Raw genomic sequence first — 18,445 nt, 5'->3', positions numbered from 1 at the left:
GGAGAGGGAGGAAGACAGACGAGAGAAGGAGAGGGAGAAAGAGAGAGAAGAGAGGACAGGGAGAAAGAGGGGATAGAGAAGGAGATGGAGAAAGAATGAGAGGGAGAAAGAGAGAGGAGCAAGGAGAGGGGAAAAGAGAGGAGAAGAGGGAGAACAAGAGGAGAGAGAAGGAAAGGGAGAAAGAAAGGAGAGAGGAGGAGGGAGAGGCTTACAGTCATCCTTCCCCTCCAGCATTGCAGTAAGCCTGTGCCTTAATGCTTGAGAAAAGCTTTCCTTGCACCATCTCCAGCTTAATCTTCAGCTTGAAAAGATGAAAGGCACGTGTGTTTGTTCTAATGAGAAAGCACTATCTCCAGGCATCAGAGGACCAGCCTCTACTTTTCCTCCCAGCAACAGTAGACAGACACTGGCCGTCATGCTCATACACAGGCCTCGTACCTATCTGTTGGTCTGTCTGTCTGGGGCAATGGGATATTCCAGGCTACAAACTTGGTGCAAAACGGTCAAATGCAGCAGCACTATGGAAACATCCTGACACTTAAATGAACATTTAAATATGTGCAACTGTTTGCGAACGCCAGCAAACTACATGTGTAAGATACTGTATACACAGTATGCCATTCGCTCAAGACAAAGTCCCACCTCACATGGATGAATACAAGTTTCCTAGTAGGTGCAGAGTGTAGCATCATTGAAGGAGACTGAAACCCAGAGGACCAATGCAGGGCCATACAGAGACGTGCTCTGAATGAGACAGGTTCACTGTGCAGCAAACCCCACCTCTACTACATCCAGCAAAACAAAGAGGAAGAGTGTGAGAGAGAAAAGAGGAAGAATAAGTTATTGTATAACCATAGGACTGGAATACAAACCTGTATGCCCACATGTTGTATGCATCCCTTAGAGAGCTAGTTTTGATAAGCCTTTCTCTCATAAAGGCCCCCTCATTAAATTGAATCACATGTGAAAGGTGAGAGACAAAGGCAAAGCAGATGCGGAAGACAAAAAGATGTGCCATGCAGCCCATCCCATATTCAACAACCCCACCACTTGATACACACACATAAAAAAGCTGGAGATGCATTAGGCGTCCCATATAAAAGGCAGCCGCGCTGCAAGCTCCACTCCTCTGTTTTTTTCTCTTTCATCTCCCTATTAGCTCTGTCAATTGTTTATCAAAAGCAGAGTGGAGCCGAGCGGCTGCCGTGAATTTGAAAAGCTGCACAGTGAGGTACATTTTAAAATGCATGACAGGTTAATGGTAAGTTAGTGGCAACATTAGGGCTTGTGAGTTGTGGTGCTCATTCAGACTGAAAACAGGGCCACTTCAAATGACTACTAAGCAGTCCTTATTTTAAGAGGTAATTCATATTGTAATTAACTTTTCAATCACAGTTGATTAATTAAAACCAGCCCTAGTCTGTAATTATACATATCCTTTCCCCTGACATGAATCACTGGAAATTCAAAGGCTTCAGATGAGACGCAATGCAAACCGTCGCTTGTACATATTAAAATATGATTTTTAAGATAAATAGGATAACACTTCATTCTAAGGTGTCTACTTTAAATGGATTATATGAAACATGAATCCATAAAATACATACAGTACCAGTCAAAAACCTTAGATTAATTATTTAGCACAGCAGTTGGATAGCTTTATTTTGTGTCAACTGAGACCATGTCTTCTTTCATTAAAAATGTAGAGTGCGGGGTTGGCAACCCTCAGAGAAGAATAGGTTGGGTCAATCTGCTTTGTTTCCAGGCCTGGTTGATAACCTTATGCTAACATATATACAAATATATACACATTGTCACGACTTCCGCTGAAGTTGGCTCCTCTCCTTGTTCGGGCGGCGTTCCGCAGGTCGACTTCGCCGGCTTTCTAGCCATCGACGCTCCATTTTTCATTTATCCATTTGTTTTGTCTTGTTCCCTGCAAACCTGGTTTACATTCCCAATCACACTACATGTATTTATTCCTCTGTTCCCTCTCATGTCTTTGTGTGAAATTGTTTTGTGTTACGTGTTAATTGTGACACGCTAGACTGGTGTTCGTTTATTCCATGTTTATTCCGTGTTTTATCACAAGGTATGTTTATTTGTTTGAACATAATTATTGTGACTATTTGCGCTTTTTGCACTTTTGGCGGTTTCGACGCATTGGTGTCCATCTGTTGGTTTCTCCTGCCTAAATAAAGTGTGCGCCTGTTCACAACTCTCTGCTCTCCTGCACCTGACTCCGCTCCCAGTACGCACACCATTGACAGAATTTCACACCAACCATGGAGTCAGCAGGAGCAGGTACCCCGGTCAGAGGAGTCGAGGAGCACTTCCAGGAACACTCGGCAATGCTACATCATCTCGGTGCCATGATGGATCGCGCTGTCCAGACCATGGACCGCTGGGAGAGACCAGCGCAACCGGGGTTACCTCTACCCGTCCCGTCCGGATCCAGTTCCAGTGGGATGCGTCTCTCCCTTCCCAGGGAGTATGATGGGACAGCAGCACAGTGCCAGGGGTTCCTCTTACAACTGGACCTATACCTGGCCACCGTTCACCCAGCTGCCTCGTGAAGGGAGAGAGTGTCCGCCCTCGTCTCATGCCTCTCGGGGAGAGCTCTGGAGTGGGCAAACGCCGTATGTGGAATGACGGCCCTCATCGACCACTACCGATGCAGCCTGCGCGAGGACGTCCGACAGGAGTTGGCCTGCAGAGATGCCACCATCACTTTTGACCAACTGGTGGATCTGTCCATCCGGTTGGATAACCTGCTGGTCACCCGCAGACGTCCAGAGGGGGCTCTGTCGGTTCCATCTTCCAGCAACTCTGCTCCGGTGCCCATGGAGCTGGGAGGGGCTGCGCGTAGGGAGGCTGGAGGAGGGGACTTCACGTGCACCATCTGTGGCCGCAGAGGGCACACTGCCGGTCGGTGCCGGGTTGGTCCCTCTGGGAGTCGAGGCAGCAGGCAGGGCACTCTGGCGTCACCCCAGGTGAGTCTGCACCACTCTCATCCAGACTTCTCTGTTGTCCACCTGTTTGTACCTGTTTGTTTTCCTGAGTTTTCCCTGCATTCCCAGCATAAGGTGCTCGTCGATTCAGGCGCAGCTGGGAATTTTATTAACAGAGCGTTCTCCCTTAGTTTAGGGATCCCCATTATTCCTGTGGGTAGACCTTTCCCGGGACACACTCTGGATAGTCGACCATTAGGGTCCGGGCTAATCAGGGAAGCAACCATCTCCCTGGCCATGGAGACGCAGGGTGGTCACGAGGAGAGAATCAGTCTCTTCCTCATTGACTCTCCTGCATTTCCCGTGGTACTAGGCCTTCCCTGGTTGGCTCATCATAACCCCATCATTTCCTGGCAACAGAGGGCTCTCACGGGGTGGTCGCGAGAGTGCTCAAGGAGGTGTGTACGGGTTTCCGTTGGTGCTACCACGGTGGAAAGTCCAGACCAGGTCTCCACCGTGCGCATCCCCCCTGTAACGGCTGTCTGAAGAGAGAGTAGACCAAGGTGCAGCGGAGTTAGTGTTCATCATAGACGTTTAATTGACGAAAGAACACTATACAAAAAAACAGGAAAACCGACAGCCAAACAGTACTGACAGGTAACACACTGAACAGAAACAATTACCCACAAAACCCAAAGGAAAAACATGCTCCTTATGTGTGACTCCCAATCAGCAACAACGAACTTCAGCTGTGCCTGATTGGGAGCCTGTAACGGCTGTCTGGAAGGTGCAGCAGAGGATGTGTTCATCATTAGAATTTTAATTCAAATAAACAAGAGAACACTACAAAATGAACAAAAACGACAGCAAACAGTCCTGTTAGGAAAATACTCTAAACAGAAACAATTACCCACAAAACCCAAAGGAAAAACATGCTCCTTATGTGTGACTCCCAATCAGCAGCAACGAGCTTCAGCTGTGCCTGATTGGGAGCCACACACACGGCCCAAAACAAAGAAATACCAAAACATAGAAAAAGGAACATAGAACGCCCACCCAATGTAACACCCTGGACTAACCAAAATAAAGAACAAAAAACCCCTCTCTATGGCCAGGGCGTTACAGTACCCCCCCCCCCCAAAGGTGCGGACTCCGGCCGCAAAACCTGACTCTGAAGGGGAGGGTCCGGGTGGGCCTTCTTACGGCGGCGGCTCAGGTGCGGGACGTGGCCTCTGCTCCACCCTTGACGTCGCCCTCTTATGTGGCGCACCTGGCCGCGCCGAAGGTCTGGTGGGCGACGCTGACTGCGCCCGGCTGGCAGGCGGCGATGGCTGCGCCCGGCTGGCGGGCGACCCTGGTTGCGCCCGGCTGGCGACCGGCGATGGTTGCGCCCAGCTGGCGGGCGACCCTGGTTGCGCCCGGCTGGCGGGCGGCGATGGTTGCGCCCGGCTGGCGGGCGACCCTGGTTGTGCCCGGCTGGCGGGCGGCGATGGTTGCGCCCGGCTGGCGGGCGGCGATGGTTGCGCCCGGCTGGCGGGCGACCCTGGTTGCGCCCGGCTGGCGGGCGGCGATGGTTGCGCCCAGCTGGCGGGCGACCCTGGTTGCGCCCGGCTGGCGGGCGGCGATGGTTGCGCCCGGCTGGCGGGCGACCCTGGCTGCGCCCGGCTGGCGGGCGACCCTGGCTGCGCCCGGCTGGCGGGCGACCCTGGCTGCGCCCGGCTGGCGGGCGTCCCTGGCGGCTCCGACGGCACTGACCCAGGATTCACCAGGCTGGGGAGACATGATGGATGCCTGGCCCTGGGCACAGGCACAGGACTCACCAGGCTGGGGAGACATGACAGAGGCCTGGCCCTAGGCGTAGGCACAGGACTCACCGGGCTGGCGGGCGTCCCTGGCCACTCTGGCAGTTCAGGGCAGTCTGGCCACTCTGGCAGTTCAGGGCAGTCTGGCCACTCTGGCAGTTCAGGGCAGTCTGGCCACTCTGGCAGTTCAGGGCAGTCTGGCCACTCCGGCAGTTCAGGGCAGTCTGGCCACTCCGGCAGTTCAGCGCAGTCTGGGCACTCCGGCAGTTCAGCGCAGTCTGGCCACTCCGGCAGTTCAGCGCAGTCTGACCTCTCTGGCGACTGTTGACATGCGGGCAGCTCTGACGACTGTTGACTGGCGGGCAGCTCTGACGACTGTTGACTGGCGGGCAGCTCTGACGACTGTTGACTGGCGGGCAGCTCTGGACAGGTGAGACCCACTGGAGGCCTGGTCCTGGGAGGTGGCACAGGATGGACCAGGATGGGGAGACCCACTGGAGGCCTGGTCCGAGGAGGAGGCACAGGATAAACCGGGCTGTGGGGGAGCACTGGAGTTCTGGTACGGACACTCTTTACCCATACTCCAGGCTGAATGCCCACTTTGGCCCGGCACGGGCGGAAAGCAGGCATTGGGCGAACTGGACCCTCCCAGCGCTCTGGAGATGTGGTGCGCAACGCCGGCGCAGGATAACCTGGACCGAGGAGGCGCACTGGAGACCAGACGCGCTGAGCTGGCACCATCCGCCCTGGCTCGATGCCTGCACTCGATTGGCACTTGCGGGGGGCTGGTATGTAGCGCACCGGGCTTTGAACGCGCACTGGGGACACCGTGCGCTCCACAGCATAACACGGTGTCTTACCAGTACCACGCTGCTTCCAGTAAGCACGGGGAGTTGGCTTAGGTCTACCACCTGACTCCGCCAATCTCCCCGTGTGCCCCCCCAAAAAAAAATTGTGGGGCTGCCTCCCGTGTCCGTTGCGCTCCCTTTCCTCATACCAGCGCCTCTCAGCTCTCGCCGCCTCGATCTCCCACTGCGGGCGGCGATAATCCCCAGCTTGAGCCCATGGTCCTTTCCCGTCCAGGATTTCCTCCCAAGTCCATGACTCCAGATAGCTTCTCTCCTGGTGCCTCTCCTTGTGCTGCTCCTTCCTCTGCTGCTTGGTCCGTTGTTGGTGGGTAATTCTGTAACGGCTGTCTGGAAGAGGGAACCAAGGTGCAGCAGAGGATGTGTTCATCATTAGAATTTTAATTCAAATAAACAAGAGAACACTACAACATGAACAAAAACGACAGCAAACAGTCCTGTTAGGAAAATACTCTAAACAGAAACAATTACCCACAAAACCCAAAGGAAAAACATGCTCCTTATGTGTGACTCCCAATCAGCAGCAACGAGCTTCAGCTGTGCCTGATTGGGAGCCACACACACGGCCCAAAACAAAGAAATACCAAAACATAGAAAAAGGAACATAGAACGCCCACCCAATGTAACACCCTGGCCTAACCAAAATAAAGAACAAAAACCCCTCTCTATGGCCAGGGCGTTACACCCCCAGAATATGCTGATTTGGCTCTCGCCTTCTGTAAAAAGAAGGCGACTTAATTACCGCCCCATTGACGGGGGGATTGTGCGATAAATCTCCTGGTAGACGCTACACTTCCCAGGAGTCACGTGTATCCCCTGTCGCAAGCGGAGACGGCGGCTATGGAGACATATGTCTCCGAATCCCTGCATCAGGGGTACATTCGGTCCTCCACTTCACCCGCCTCCTCGAGTTTCTTTTTTGTGAAGAAGGATGGAGGTCTGCGCCCGTACATTGACTATCGAGGTCTCAATCAAATCACGATGAGGTACAGTTACCCGCTACCTCTTATCGCCACGGCGATTGAGTCAATGCACGGGGCGCGCTTCTTCACTAAACTGGATCTCAGGAGTGCGTACAACCTGGTCTCCCTCCGTATCCGGGAGGGAGACGAGTGGAAGACGGCGTTTAGTACCACCTCAGGGCATTATGAGTACCTCGTCATGCCGTACGGGTTGATGAATGCTCCATCAGTCTTCCAATCCTTTATAGAGGAGATTTTCAGGGACCTGCACGGGCAGGGTGTAGTGGTGTATATCGATGACATTCTGATATACTCCGTTAGACATGCGCCGAACATGTGTCCTTGGTGCGCCAGGTACTTGGACAACTGTTGGAGCATGACCTGTACGTCAAGGCTGAGAAATGCCTGTTCTTTCAGCAGGCCGTCTCCTTCCTAGGGTATCGCATTTCCACATCAGGGGTTGAAATGGAGAGTGACCGCATTGCAGCCGTGCATAATTGGCCAACTCCCACCACGGTAAAGGAGGTGCAGCGATTTTTAGGGTTTGCCAATTACTACCGGAGATTTATCCGGGGTTTTGGCCAGGTGGCTGCTCCCATTACCTCACTGCTGAAGGGGGGTCCTGTACATCTGCAGTGGTCGGTTGAGGCAGACAGGGCTTTTGGGCACCTAAGAACTCTGTTTACCTCAGCTCCCGTGCTGGCCCATCCGAATCCCTCTTTGGCTTTCATAGTGGAGGTTGACGCGTCCGAGGCTGGGATAGGAGCCGTGCTCTCTCAGCGCTCGGGCACGCCACCGAAGCTCCGCCCCTGTGCTTTCTTCTCAAAGAAGCTCAGCCCGGCGGAGCAGAACTATGATGTGGGGGACCGGGAGCTGTTGGCTGTGGTTAAGGCTTTGAAGGCGTGGAGACATTGGCTTGAGGGGGCTAAACACCCTTTCCTCATCTGGACTGACCACCGCAACCTGGAGTACATCCAGGCAGCGAGGAGACTGAATTCTCATCAGGCAAGGTGGGCCATGTTCTTTACCCATTTTGTGTTTACCCTGTCCTACAGAACAGGATCCCAGAATGTGAAGGCAGACGCACTGTCCCGGCTATATGACACAGAGGAGCGGCCCATGGATCAGACTCCCATTCTCCCGGCCTCCTGCCTGGTAGCGCCGGTCATGTGGGAGCTGGATGCGGACATTGAGCAGGCGTTATGTACAGAGCCCGCTCCACTCCAGTGTCCCGTCGGGCATCAGTACGTCTGCTGTCCGTGACCAGTTGATCTATTGGGCCCACACATCACCCTCCTCTGGTCATCCGGGGATCGGTCGGACGGTGCGCTGTCTGACTGGGAAGTACTGGTGGCCCACCTTGGCTAGGGACGTAAGGGTTTATGTTTCCTCCTACTCGGTGTGCGTCCAGTGTAAGGCTCCTAGACACCTGCCCAGAGGTAAGCTACATCCCTTAACTGTTCCACAACGGCCTTGGTCACACCTGTCGGTGGATTTTCTGACGGATCTTCCTCCCTCACAGGGAAACACCACGATCCTGGTCGTTGTGGATCGTTTCTCTAAGTCCTGTCATCTACTCCCTCTGCCTGGTCTCCCTATGGCCCTACAAACTGCGGAGGCCCTGTTTACACGTCTTCCGGCACTACAGGGTGCCTGAGGATATAGTGTCTGATCGAGGTCTCCAGTTCACTTCGAGAGTCTGGAGGGCGTTCATGGAACGTCTGGGGGTCTCGATCAGCCTTACCTCAGGTTTCCACCCCGAGAGTAATTGGCAGGTGGAAAGAGTGAACCAGGATGTGGGCAGGTTTCTGCGGTCCTATTGCCAGGACCGGCCGGGGGAGTGGGCGGCGTTCATGCCCTGGGCAGAGATGGCGCAGAACTCGCTCCGCCACTCCTCCACTAACCTCTCCCCCTTTCAGTGTGTATTGGGGTACCAGCCGGTTCTGGCACGTGGCATCAGAGTCAGACCGAGGCTCCTGCGGTGGATGATTGGTTCAGGCGCGCGGAGGACACATGGGAAGCCGCCCATGGTCACCTCCAGCAGGCCGCGCTGCGCCAAAAGACCAGTGCGGACCGTCACCGCAGTGAGGCCCCGGTACCGGGTCTGGCTCTCGACCCGAAACCTGCCCCTCCGCCTGCCCTGCTGGAAGCTGGGCCCACGGTTTGTGGGGCCATTTAATGTCCTGAGGAGAGTGAACGAGGTATGTTACAGATTACAGCTTCCCCCGATTACCATATTAACCCCTCGTTCCATGTGTCTCTCCTCAGGCCGGTGGTGGTTGGTCCGCTCCAGGAATCTGAGGTGCGGGAGGTTCCTCCGCCCCCTCTGAACATCGAGGGGGCGCCGCCGTACTCCATCCGTTCCATCCTGGATTCGAGGTGTCGGACGAGGGGCCTTCATTACCTCGTGGAGTGGGAGGGGTACGGTCCGGAGGAGAGGTGCTGGGTTCCGGTGGCGGATGTGTTGGACCCTGAAATGCTGCGGGAGTTTCACCGTCGCCGGCCGGATCGCCCTGCGCCTCGCCCTCCGGGTCGTCCCCGAGGCCGGTGTCGACGAGCCGCTGGAGTCGCGCGTCAAGGGGGGGGGGGTACTGTCACGACTTCCGCCGAAGTCGGCTCCTCTCCTTGTTCGGGCGGCGTTCGGCGGTCGACGTCGCCGGCTTTCTAGCCATCGACGCTCCATTTTTAATTTATCCATTTCTTTTGTCTTGTTCCCTGGACACCTGGTTTTCATTCCCCAATCACACTACATGTATTTATTCCTCTGTTCCCCCTCATGTCTTTGTGTGAAATTGTTTTGTGTTACGTGTCAATTTTGATGCGCTAGACTGGTGTTCGTTTATTACGCGTTTTATCACGAGGTATGTTTATTTGTTTGAACATAATTATTGCGACTATTTGTGCATTTCGACGCAATGGCGTCCGTCTGTTGGTTTCTCCTGCCTAAATTAAGTGTGCGCCTGTTCACAACTCTCTGCTCTCCTGCACCTGACTCCGCTCCCAGTACGCACACCACTGACACACATACACAACCTGAGATCAAACCCCTGGTAAAGAAATAAAACACACACCTTTTAATGCCCATTGTAACCCCTGCTCACGCCGTAAACATACCCTCTCCATAACAGTGTAAGGTGCATTTGCTCATGCATCAGAACATCATAAATTATTTAGCAGGGAAAGAGCACTGATTCTGACCATGCTGCTGATGCTTCTGACAGGCCTCGTGTGGAATAAACAGGGACAATCCCATCTAGATTGTTTGTAATGCATGTAAAAGCACTCCTAAGAACTGGGTGATGATAAAATACATCACTGCTCCTACACATTATTCACCTTTACAATACCCTGGCTGTTGTGCAGTAAAAGTTGAACAAATTAAAATAAAGGTTCCATAGGACTACAATACTGCATGACCTAAATTCATTTAAAAAAACACTAGCTATTACACATCTGCCCTATGTTATATAGTTAAGCACATCATTTAAACGAGAGAAGTCAAAATTCTACTTCCCATGCTACTCTACTTTTCAAGGCTATGAATGTGACACAGTAAAAAGTGATAACTTCTAGGTTTCACAGAGGCTAGCATCTTTTTCACTCGTCTGAATCTGCAAAACTCATGTGCAGTCATTATAGATCATATAATATCTCCTTACAGCAGCAGAAACAGTAATGCCCTCGACTAGCAACCAGTACGCACAGACATGGATCACAGAAGGGATCTTTGTGCTTGAGCAGACACATTTAAAATGTTACTAAAACATGTCCCACAATTCGCCCTCTGTCAAATAGCTTGAGGTGCGTGCTTGTCTATATTTTTTCTAAATGCACCATATAAAGCAAAATTGCCCAGAGGGTGGGCATCAATCGAACGTTTAATGTACAATATCAACCTGTGCAATGAATGATTCCAATCGAGGGGGTCGGGGGTGGGTCAAAATGACAGACAGACATTAGCCTTGCTATTACTGTTGTAGGACAGGATTCCATGGAGCTCCAGTAATGGCTGACTAAGACCACAATCAGGTAAGTCACAGAGAGACAGAACAGTGGCCCAAGTACAAAGAGCAAACCAGGGAAGGTTTCACATGTAGAAACCTTTGGATCCATAGCACTGTCTGTGTAAACAAATCTTGTAATCTTCTGAACTTGTAATCCAATAGCTGATTTGAAGAGTCCAAGCAAGGAATTCAACAAAATTCTGACCAAGATATAAGAATATTGTCTTACCTGAGGATAGTGAGACTGTGTCTTTCTCCCACGATACGACAGTGACGTAAGCCTCCACGGAGGCAGGGATAATGCACTTGAAGACCGCTACATTGCCTCTCATGGCTTTCTGGTCCTCCACCCGAACCGTGTAGGGTTCCCGAAATACTGAGGATAGCAAGAGGGGTGGCATTTGGCAAAAGCAAATGAAATACATACAAGCAGAAATTAAGGAATGAAAACAACAGTTACTATTTAAAAGAAACACTTACCGGCCTTAATGTGGACATCTTGACTTCTTATTTTCCCTGAAGGATTTTCAGCTGTGCAATAGTAGGTATTGTCATGGATTAGCTTACTAAAGCTGGAGGGGAGGAAGTTAAAGATCTGGAGAGTGCCATTGGGGTGCACGTGGCGGATCCCGGGCACATCGTAGATCTCCTCTTCGGTGGCCAGGTACCAGCGCAGCGAGGCGGGGGGCACCCCTGCAGCGGGACAGGGCACCAGGGTCCCTGTGGTGCTGGCAAACACTACCTCTTGCAAAGATGCATTGACAAAATATAAGCTGGAACGTAGATCTTCACTAAAAACTGTAAGAGAGGAGAACAAAGAGAACAAAAAAATGTGATGTCATGACAACTGACTTGAATGGGTATACTACAGGCGCAGGATCTTAATTTGATCACACTTTGTTGCCGCAAATTTTCCTGCTGAGAAAATGCAGATCAGCTTAATGATTTACATAAATTCACTGAAAACCCGCACTAACACACGGTTATATTAACAGTACTACACTTTTCATGTAGCCTCATTTTAGCCAGCAAATAGCCTAACTACCGATCAAGCAACATTATGGACAAAAATTTCAAATCCTGTTGCTGCAGGATTATTTTTCTGCGACAATACTGGTCAAATTAAGATCCAATATACAGTACAAATCAAAAGTTTGGACACACCTACTCATTCAAGGGTTTTTCTTTATTTGGACTATTTTCCACATTGTAGAATAACAGTGAAGATATCAAAACTATGAAATAACACCTATGGAATAATGTAGTAAACAAAAAAGTGTTAAACAAAACTAAATCTATTTTATATTTGAGATTCTTCAAAGTAGCTTGATGACAGCTTTGCACAATCTTGGCATTCTCTCAACCTGCTTCATGAGAAATGCTTTTCCAACAGTCTTGAAGGAGTTCCCACATATGCTGAGCACTTGTTGGCTGCTTTTTCTTCACTCTGCAGTCCAAATAATCCTAAACCATCTCAATTGGGTTGAGGTCGGGTGATTGTGGAGGCCAGGTCATCTGATGCAGCACTTCATCATTCTCCTTCTTGGTCAAATAGCCCTTACACAGCTTGGAAGTGTGTTTTGGGTCATTGTCCTGTTGAAAAACAAATGATAGTCCCACTAAGCGCAAACCAGATGGGATGGCGTATCGCTGCAGAATGCTGTGGTAGCCATGCTGGTTAAGCGTGCCTTGAATTCTAAATAAATCACAGACAGTGTCACCAGCAAAGCACCACCACACCATCACACATCCTCCTCCATGCTTCATGGTGGGAACCACACATGCAGAGATCATACGTTCACCTACTCTGTGTCTCACAAAGGCACGGTGGTTGGAACCAAAAATCTCAAATTTGGACTCATCAGACCAAAGGACAGATTTCCACCGGTCTAATGTCCATCGTGCGTGTTTCTTGGCCCAAGCAAGTCTCTTCTTATTATTAGTGTCCTTTCGTAGTGGTTTCTAGTGATTTCTATTCAACCATGAAGACCTGATTCACGCAGTCTCCTCTGAACAGTTGATGTTGAGATGTGTCTGTTACTTGAACTCTGTGAAGCATTTATTTTGGCTGCAATCTGAGGTGCAGCTAACTCTACTGAACTTGTGCTCTGCAGCAGAGGTAACTCTGGGTCTTCCTTTCCTGTGGTGGTCCTCAAGAGAGCCAGTTTCATCATAGTGCATGATGGTGTTTGCGACTGCACTTGAAGAAACATTCAAAGTTCTTCAAATTTTCCGGATTGACTGACCTTCATGTCTTAAAGTAATGATGGACTGTCATTTTTCTTTGCTTATTTGAGCTGTTCTTGCCATAATATGGACTTGGTCTTTTACCAAATAGGAATATCTTCTGTATACCACCCCTACCTTGTCAAAACACAACTGGTTGGCTCAAATGCATTAATAAGAAAATAAATTCCGCAAATGAACTTTTAACAAGGCACACCTGCTAATTGAAATGCATTCCAGGTGACTACCTCATGAAGCTGGTTGAGAGAATGCCAAGAGTGTGCAAAGCTGTCATCAAGGCAAAGGGTGGCTACTTGGAAGAATATAAAATATATTTCGATTTGTTTAACACTTTTTTGGTTACTACATGATTCCATATGTGTTATTTCATAGTTTGGATGTCTTCACTATTATTCCACAATGTAGAAAATAGTAATAATAAATAAAAACCCTCGAATGAGTAGGTGTGTCCAAAGTTTTGACTGGTATTATATGTATGTTTATTTGTAAACACATCAGGACAGTAGTTATTTACTTGGCCATGATGAAACCAATAAATGCTTTTGTTATGGACCTGATGTTTACAGTGTCTTTAATATGGACCTTTTTAGTCATCATCTAATCCTTGATACCGCTTAAATCACATTCATTACATAAAAGTAAAATAACAGGCCTTGAAGTGAGGTCATTTGCTCATACACAACATTGAACATGTATGCTGCTTTGGTTGAGCAGGGGAGCAACAAGGGGGAAAGAGTGTTCATGATGTAAAAGTGTGTGTCGTTACGTAGCTCCCTTGGAAGGGAGAGAAACACGAAGTGGGACCAATTAGCATCAGTGCTAATTTCTAGGGGGTTGATTACTGAGTGGTGTATAAACTAGGTGTACAAAACATTATGAACACCTGCTCTTTCCGTGACATATTGATGTCACTTGTTAAATCCACGTCAATCAATGTAGATGAAGGGGAGGAGACAGGTTAAATAAGTATTTTTAAGCCTTGAGAAAATTGATGCATGAATTGTGTATGTGTACCATTCAGAGGGTGAATGGGTAAGACAAAATAATAATAATAATAATTGCCAAGATTTAAGTGCCTAAATATTGTATGGTAGTATGTGCCTGAGATGCTGGGTTTTTCACACTCAACAGTTTCCAATGTGTTTCAAGAATGGTCCACCACCCAAAAACATCCAGCCAACTTGATACAACTGTGGGAAGCATTGGAGTCAACATGGGCCAGCATCCCTGTGGAATGCTTTTAACACCTTGTTGAGTCCATGCCCCAACGAATTGAGGCTGTTCTGAGGGAAAATATTGGTGCAACTCAATATTAGGAAGGTGTTCTTAATGTTTTGTACACTCAGTGTATAACTTCTCCTGGCTGAGCATGATCCTGTGCCTGCCTGCTGCCTAGCCTACCTCTGACTCTTTGTCTGGTGTCAGAGTCAGTGCCTAGCAGTAAATGGTTTACCAGTGACAGCTAGCTAGGCCTCCCTGGGAATTAAACATTTTAGCACTTCATACATTTCTAACAAGGTTTCAAATGGAAGTGGTTTCCACCCTCTCTATGCTCCAGCGGCTTTGACCCGCAAAAAGATACACACAACCATCCGTGCACACACGCACACACAAATACAAAATAAAAACGAATAATTACAACAACAACAAAAAACGTCCATATTGCTCTACTCAGCGGTTTCTGATGTGAGAGTTTATGTTCAGTCCAGAGGTAAGTTGGCATCAATGGTAGCCACTCTGACTTATCAGTTGAACCCATTTACTGTAGTGGGCGTTAAAGAAAACACACTCCTGTATAACCAGTGGCTCATCCAGAATTGTATTTCTAAGGGGACACTATGAGTCAGTCAGACAGTGTTGTCTATGGCAGAGAGTCGGCCTGAGAGAATCCCTGGCTGTGACTGAGATCATTCCTTAATGGGTGATGGAGGCGCTAGCTGAGCATTAGCCTCCTCAGACTGATCAATCTGTCAATGGCAGCCATACACACATAGGACAGACGATAGGGGTGACTCATGATGCACACCCACACATGATTTCACAGACACTTAAGGGTATCCTGAGTCTAGCTGCATTACGCCCATGACTTCCAACAAAAGGCTTCTCTCTCTCTCTCTCTCTCTCTCTCTCTCTCTCTCTCTCTCTCTCTCTCTCTCTCTCTCTCTCTCTCTCTCTCTCTCTCTCTCGTGGCACTAGCATCTGCAACATACTGTAGCTGCAGAAAGGTTTGAATTGTGTCTATGAATGACCTAGGCTTATCCATTGAAGCCCATCATGATTTGCCCAATAATAAATAAATAACATTGATTGTGAAAAAAAGCAGTTCTATCAAGGTTGTGCCTGTTTAAATCTTTTAAAATGGAGTGAAAATCGTATTGCTCTGTATGGGTCTGTAGCTGCATTAAAGACTCAATTGAAAAATAATACATCAAAATCTTATCAAATTGTAATTCATTCCTTTTTCAGCTGGGGCTAAACGTAGAACCCTTCTTTGTGGACTATTGATAATACAGCCTCTACCTGTAGGTGTGCTAATATTAATGAAAAATCCTTATTTTTATTTAACCTTTATTTAACCATTTATTTAACCTTTATTTAACCATTGAGACCCAGAGTCTTTTTTTCAAGGGAGTGTATAGGTAGGTGTCTTAAATAATTAATTAATAATTGGTGATGTTGTTCATATTTTAGAAACATTCAAATCCGTATTGCATTGATAAAAACGTAGGATATGTTGAATATAATATTTGACGCCTTTCTAAAATTCTCTGTCACTGAAACATTTCTGTGTTACAGATCTTTGGTGGTTTATCAAGAGCAATCAGAGCCAATGACTGAGAAAGAACACAGATGCAGCACACATTACATTTCTAAAACTAGTGGCACAAGAAGTCCTTCCCAAACAAAAAGCCTTCTCTTAAATTTGACTTGAATACCTTGTTAATTTACACTGGGAGTACATCATTTTTCATGAGCTGAACCATAAAGACTACAGAAGTGACACTGTTCAATAATGTAATATATGCATCCATAATGAACCAATCTTTTTTTCTATCAGCAAAGCTGGAGGGAGAAGAAAAAAGACAGGCCACTTCATCGCCACCATCTTTTCATTGAGAAGGGGGAGGATTCTAGTTGGGAATATAAATCCATAAATCCATAAAAACATATCCCCAAACACATTTCTATTTTCTGAGATTAGCAAATGTTGTAGATGTTGGAGAGCCCAGAGATGGGAATCTAACCATGAAAACAAACAAGAAAAATGTTTATGCCAGAGGCACATGATGCCTTGCGTGAGGACCACATATATGACCAAAGGTATGTGGACACCTGCTCGTCGAACATCTCATGACAAAATCATGGGCATTAATGTGGAGTTGGTCCCCCCTTTGCTTCTATAACAGCCTCCACTCTTCTGGGAAGGCTTTCCACTAAATGTTGGAACATTGCTGCAGGGACTTGCTTCCATTCAGCCACAAGAGCATTAGTGAGGTCGGGCACTGATGTTGGGCGATTAGGCCTAGCTCGCAGTCAGCGTTCCAATTCATTCCAAAGGTGTTCAATGTGGTTGAGGTCAGGGCTCTGTGTAGGCCAGTGAAGTTCTTCCACACCGATCTCGACAAACCATTTCTGTATGGACCTCGCTTTGTGCACAGGGGCATTGTCATGCTGAAACAAGAAAAAGCCTTCCCCAAACTGTTGCCACAAAGTTGGAAGCACAGAATCGTCTAGAATATCATTGTACGCTTTAGCGTTAAGATTTCCCTTCACTGGAACTAAGGGACCTAGCCCAAAGCATGAAAAACAGCCCCAGACCATTATTCCTCCTCCAACAAATGTAACAGTTGGCACTATGCATTCGGGCAGGTAGTGTTCTCCTGGCATCCGCCAAACCCAGATTCGTCCTTCGGACTGCCAGATGTTGAAGCGTGATTCATCACTCCAGAGAACGTGTTTCCACTGCTCCAGAGTCCACAGGTTGCGGCTTTACACCACTCCAGCCAACACTTGGCATTGCGCATGGTGATCTTAGGCTTGTGTGCGGCTGCTCGGCCATGGAAACCCATTTCATGAAGCTCCCAACTAGCAGTTCTTGTGCTGACATCCAGAGGCAGTTTGGAACTCGGTAGTGAGTGTTGCAAGCAAGGACAGACGATTTTTACGTGCTACAGGCTTCAGCTCTCGGCGGTCCCGTTCTGTGAGCTTGTGTGGCCTACCACTTTGCGGCTGAGCCATTGTTGCTCCTAGATGTTCCCACTTCACAATAACAGCACTTACAGTTGACCGGGACAGCTCTAGCAGGGCAGAAATTTGACGAACTGATCTGTTAGAAAAGTGGCATCCTATGACGGGCCACGTTGAAAGTCACTGAGCTCTTCAGTAAGGCCAATCTACTGTCAATGTTTGTCTATGGAGATTGCATGGCTGTGTGCTCAATTTTTTACACCTGTCAGCAATGGGTGTGGCTGAAATAGCCGAATCCACTCATTTGAAGGGGTGTCGACATACTATATATACTATATAAAAGTAACTACTGTACAGTAGCTACATGCACCTGGGAATATTATCAGTATACCATTACTGTGAATGCATGTTTAATTTCGAAGCAACTGAGCAGAGCAGTGCCTGAAATAATTGATGTATATGTACAGAGAATGATAGCTTAATCATTCCATTAAATGTGTGGTATCAGCACTAGATTGGTAAAACAAAACAATAATGCTAATATGAAAACATCTGTAATGAAAAACATCAATGAGCAGTAATTCCGAAAGTGTAACACTTGAGAGCAACAACAATTTGCAATCTATTATCCTTTTACTTCAGTATTGAAATTACGTCAATTAACATCAATATTCCATAGCACCAGATGGCTCCTCTCTCATTTTAATATGAAAATAACTCTCAATCACGCTGCCATTATGCAACTGCCTTGTTGTGATTTTTGGATGGAATGCTTAGCATGATTATTATCTGCGCACAAAACAGGCCCATATATTAACATATAGGTGCAGTGTGAAAAAAACAATGTTTTCACAACACAGTTGTCATGAATATGATTATGAATATAAATATGAATATTCAAATTTGTTGAGTTAAGATGATCAATCAAAGGCAGTAGAATTCATCAGTTGACAGACAGGTGTAATCAGCCATCACAGAGGGCTTTCAGGACTATGGAGGTGCTTCATTTAATTCAACGTGCAATCGATGCTGATGGAACAAACACTAACAACATGTATGCATGCTTAAACACCTTACTGCCTCCCTCTAATGAATACAGCCACATGTACAGTTTATGTACTGCATTTGCTTGGATGTTTACGGTTTAAACTGTAATCATCCATTGGTGCTATTCCATATTTTGCCCGTCATTTTATTATGAGCTCATCTGACAGACATCGAGAGCAGAAAAAGAGAGAAAAAAATAGAGAGATCCAGAGAGAGTTGGATGGTGGACTAATCAGTTGGGTCCTAGTATTTTATAGGGCACCCATGTCATGCCTGGTGAGCCAGTGGCCCATCGTCGGGCTCTCAGTTGGCATGGGCACACGGGGCAGAGCAGGGCATGGACACACGAGGCAGGGTGAGGCGGGGTGGGCAGCTGCT

General features: G+C 48.1%; 1 protein-coding gene across 1 annotated transcript in view; it reads right to left on the bottom strand.

Moving 5' to 3' along the window:
• Nucleotides 1-18,445, bottom strand: part of LOC106581126 (cell adhesion molecule DSCAM) — a 133,259-nt gene that overhangs the window by 103,679 nt on the left and 11,135 nt on the right. The window contains exons 2-3 of the mRNA XM_014162938.3: nucleotides 11,066-11,383; nucleotides 10,815-10,961 (exon numbers count right to left, since the gene is read on the bottom strand). Coding sequence (XP_014018413.1) covers nucleotides 10,815-10,961; nucleotides 11,066-11,383 — 465 coding nt within the window. The remainder of the gene's footprint in view (nucleotides 1-10,814; nucleotides 10,962-11,065; nucleotides 11,384-18,445) is intronic.

This window comes from Salmo salar, chromosome 20, assembly GCF_965601325.2.
Source record: "Salmo salar chromosome 20, fSalSal1, whole genome shotgun sequence".
In the NCBI taxonomy this organism is placed as follows: domain Eukaryota; kingdom Metazoa; phylum Chordata; class Actinopteri; order Salmoniformes; family Salmonidae; genus Salmo; species Salmo salar.
Note: the sequence above shows the minus strand (reverse complement) of the source record. Positions and strands in the feature narration are given on the sequence as shown.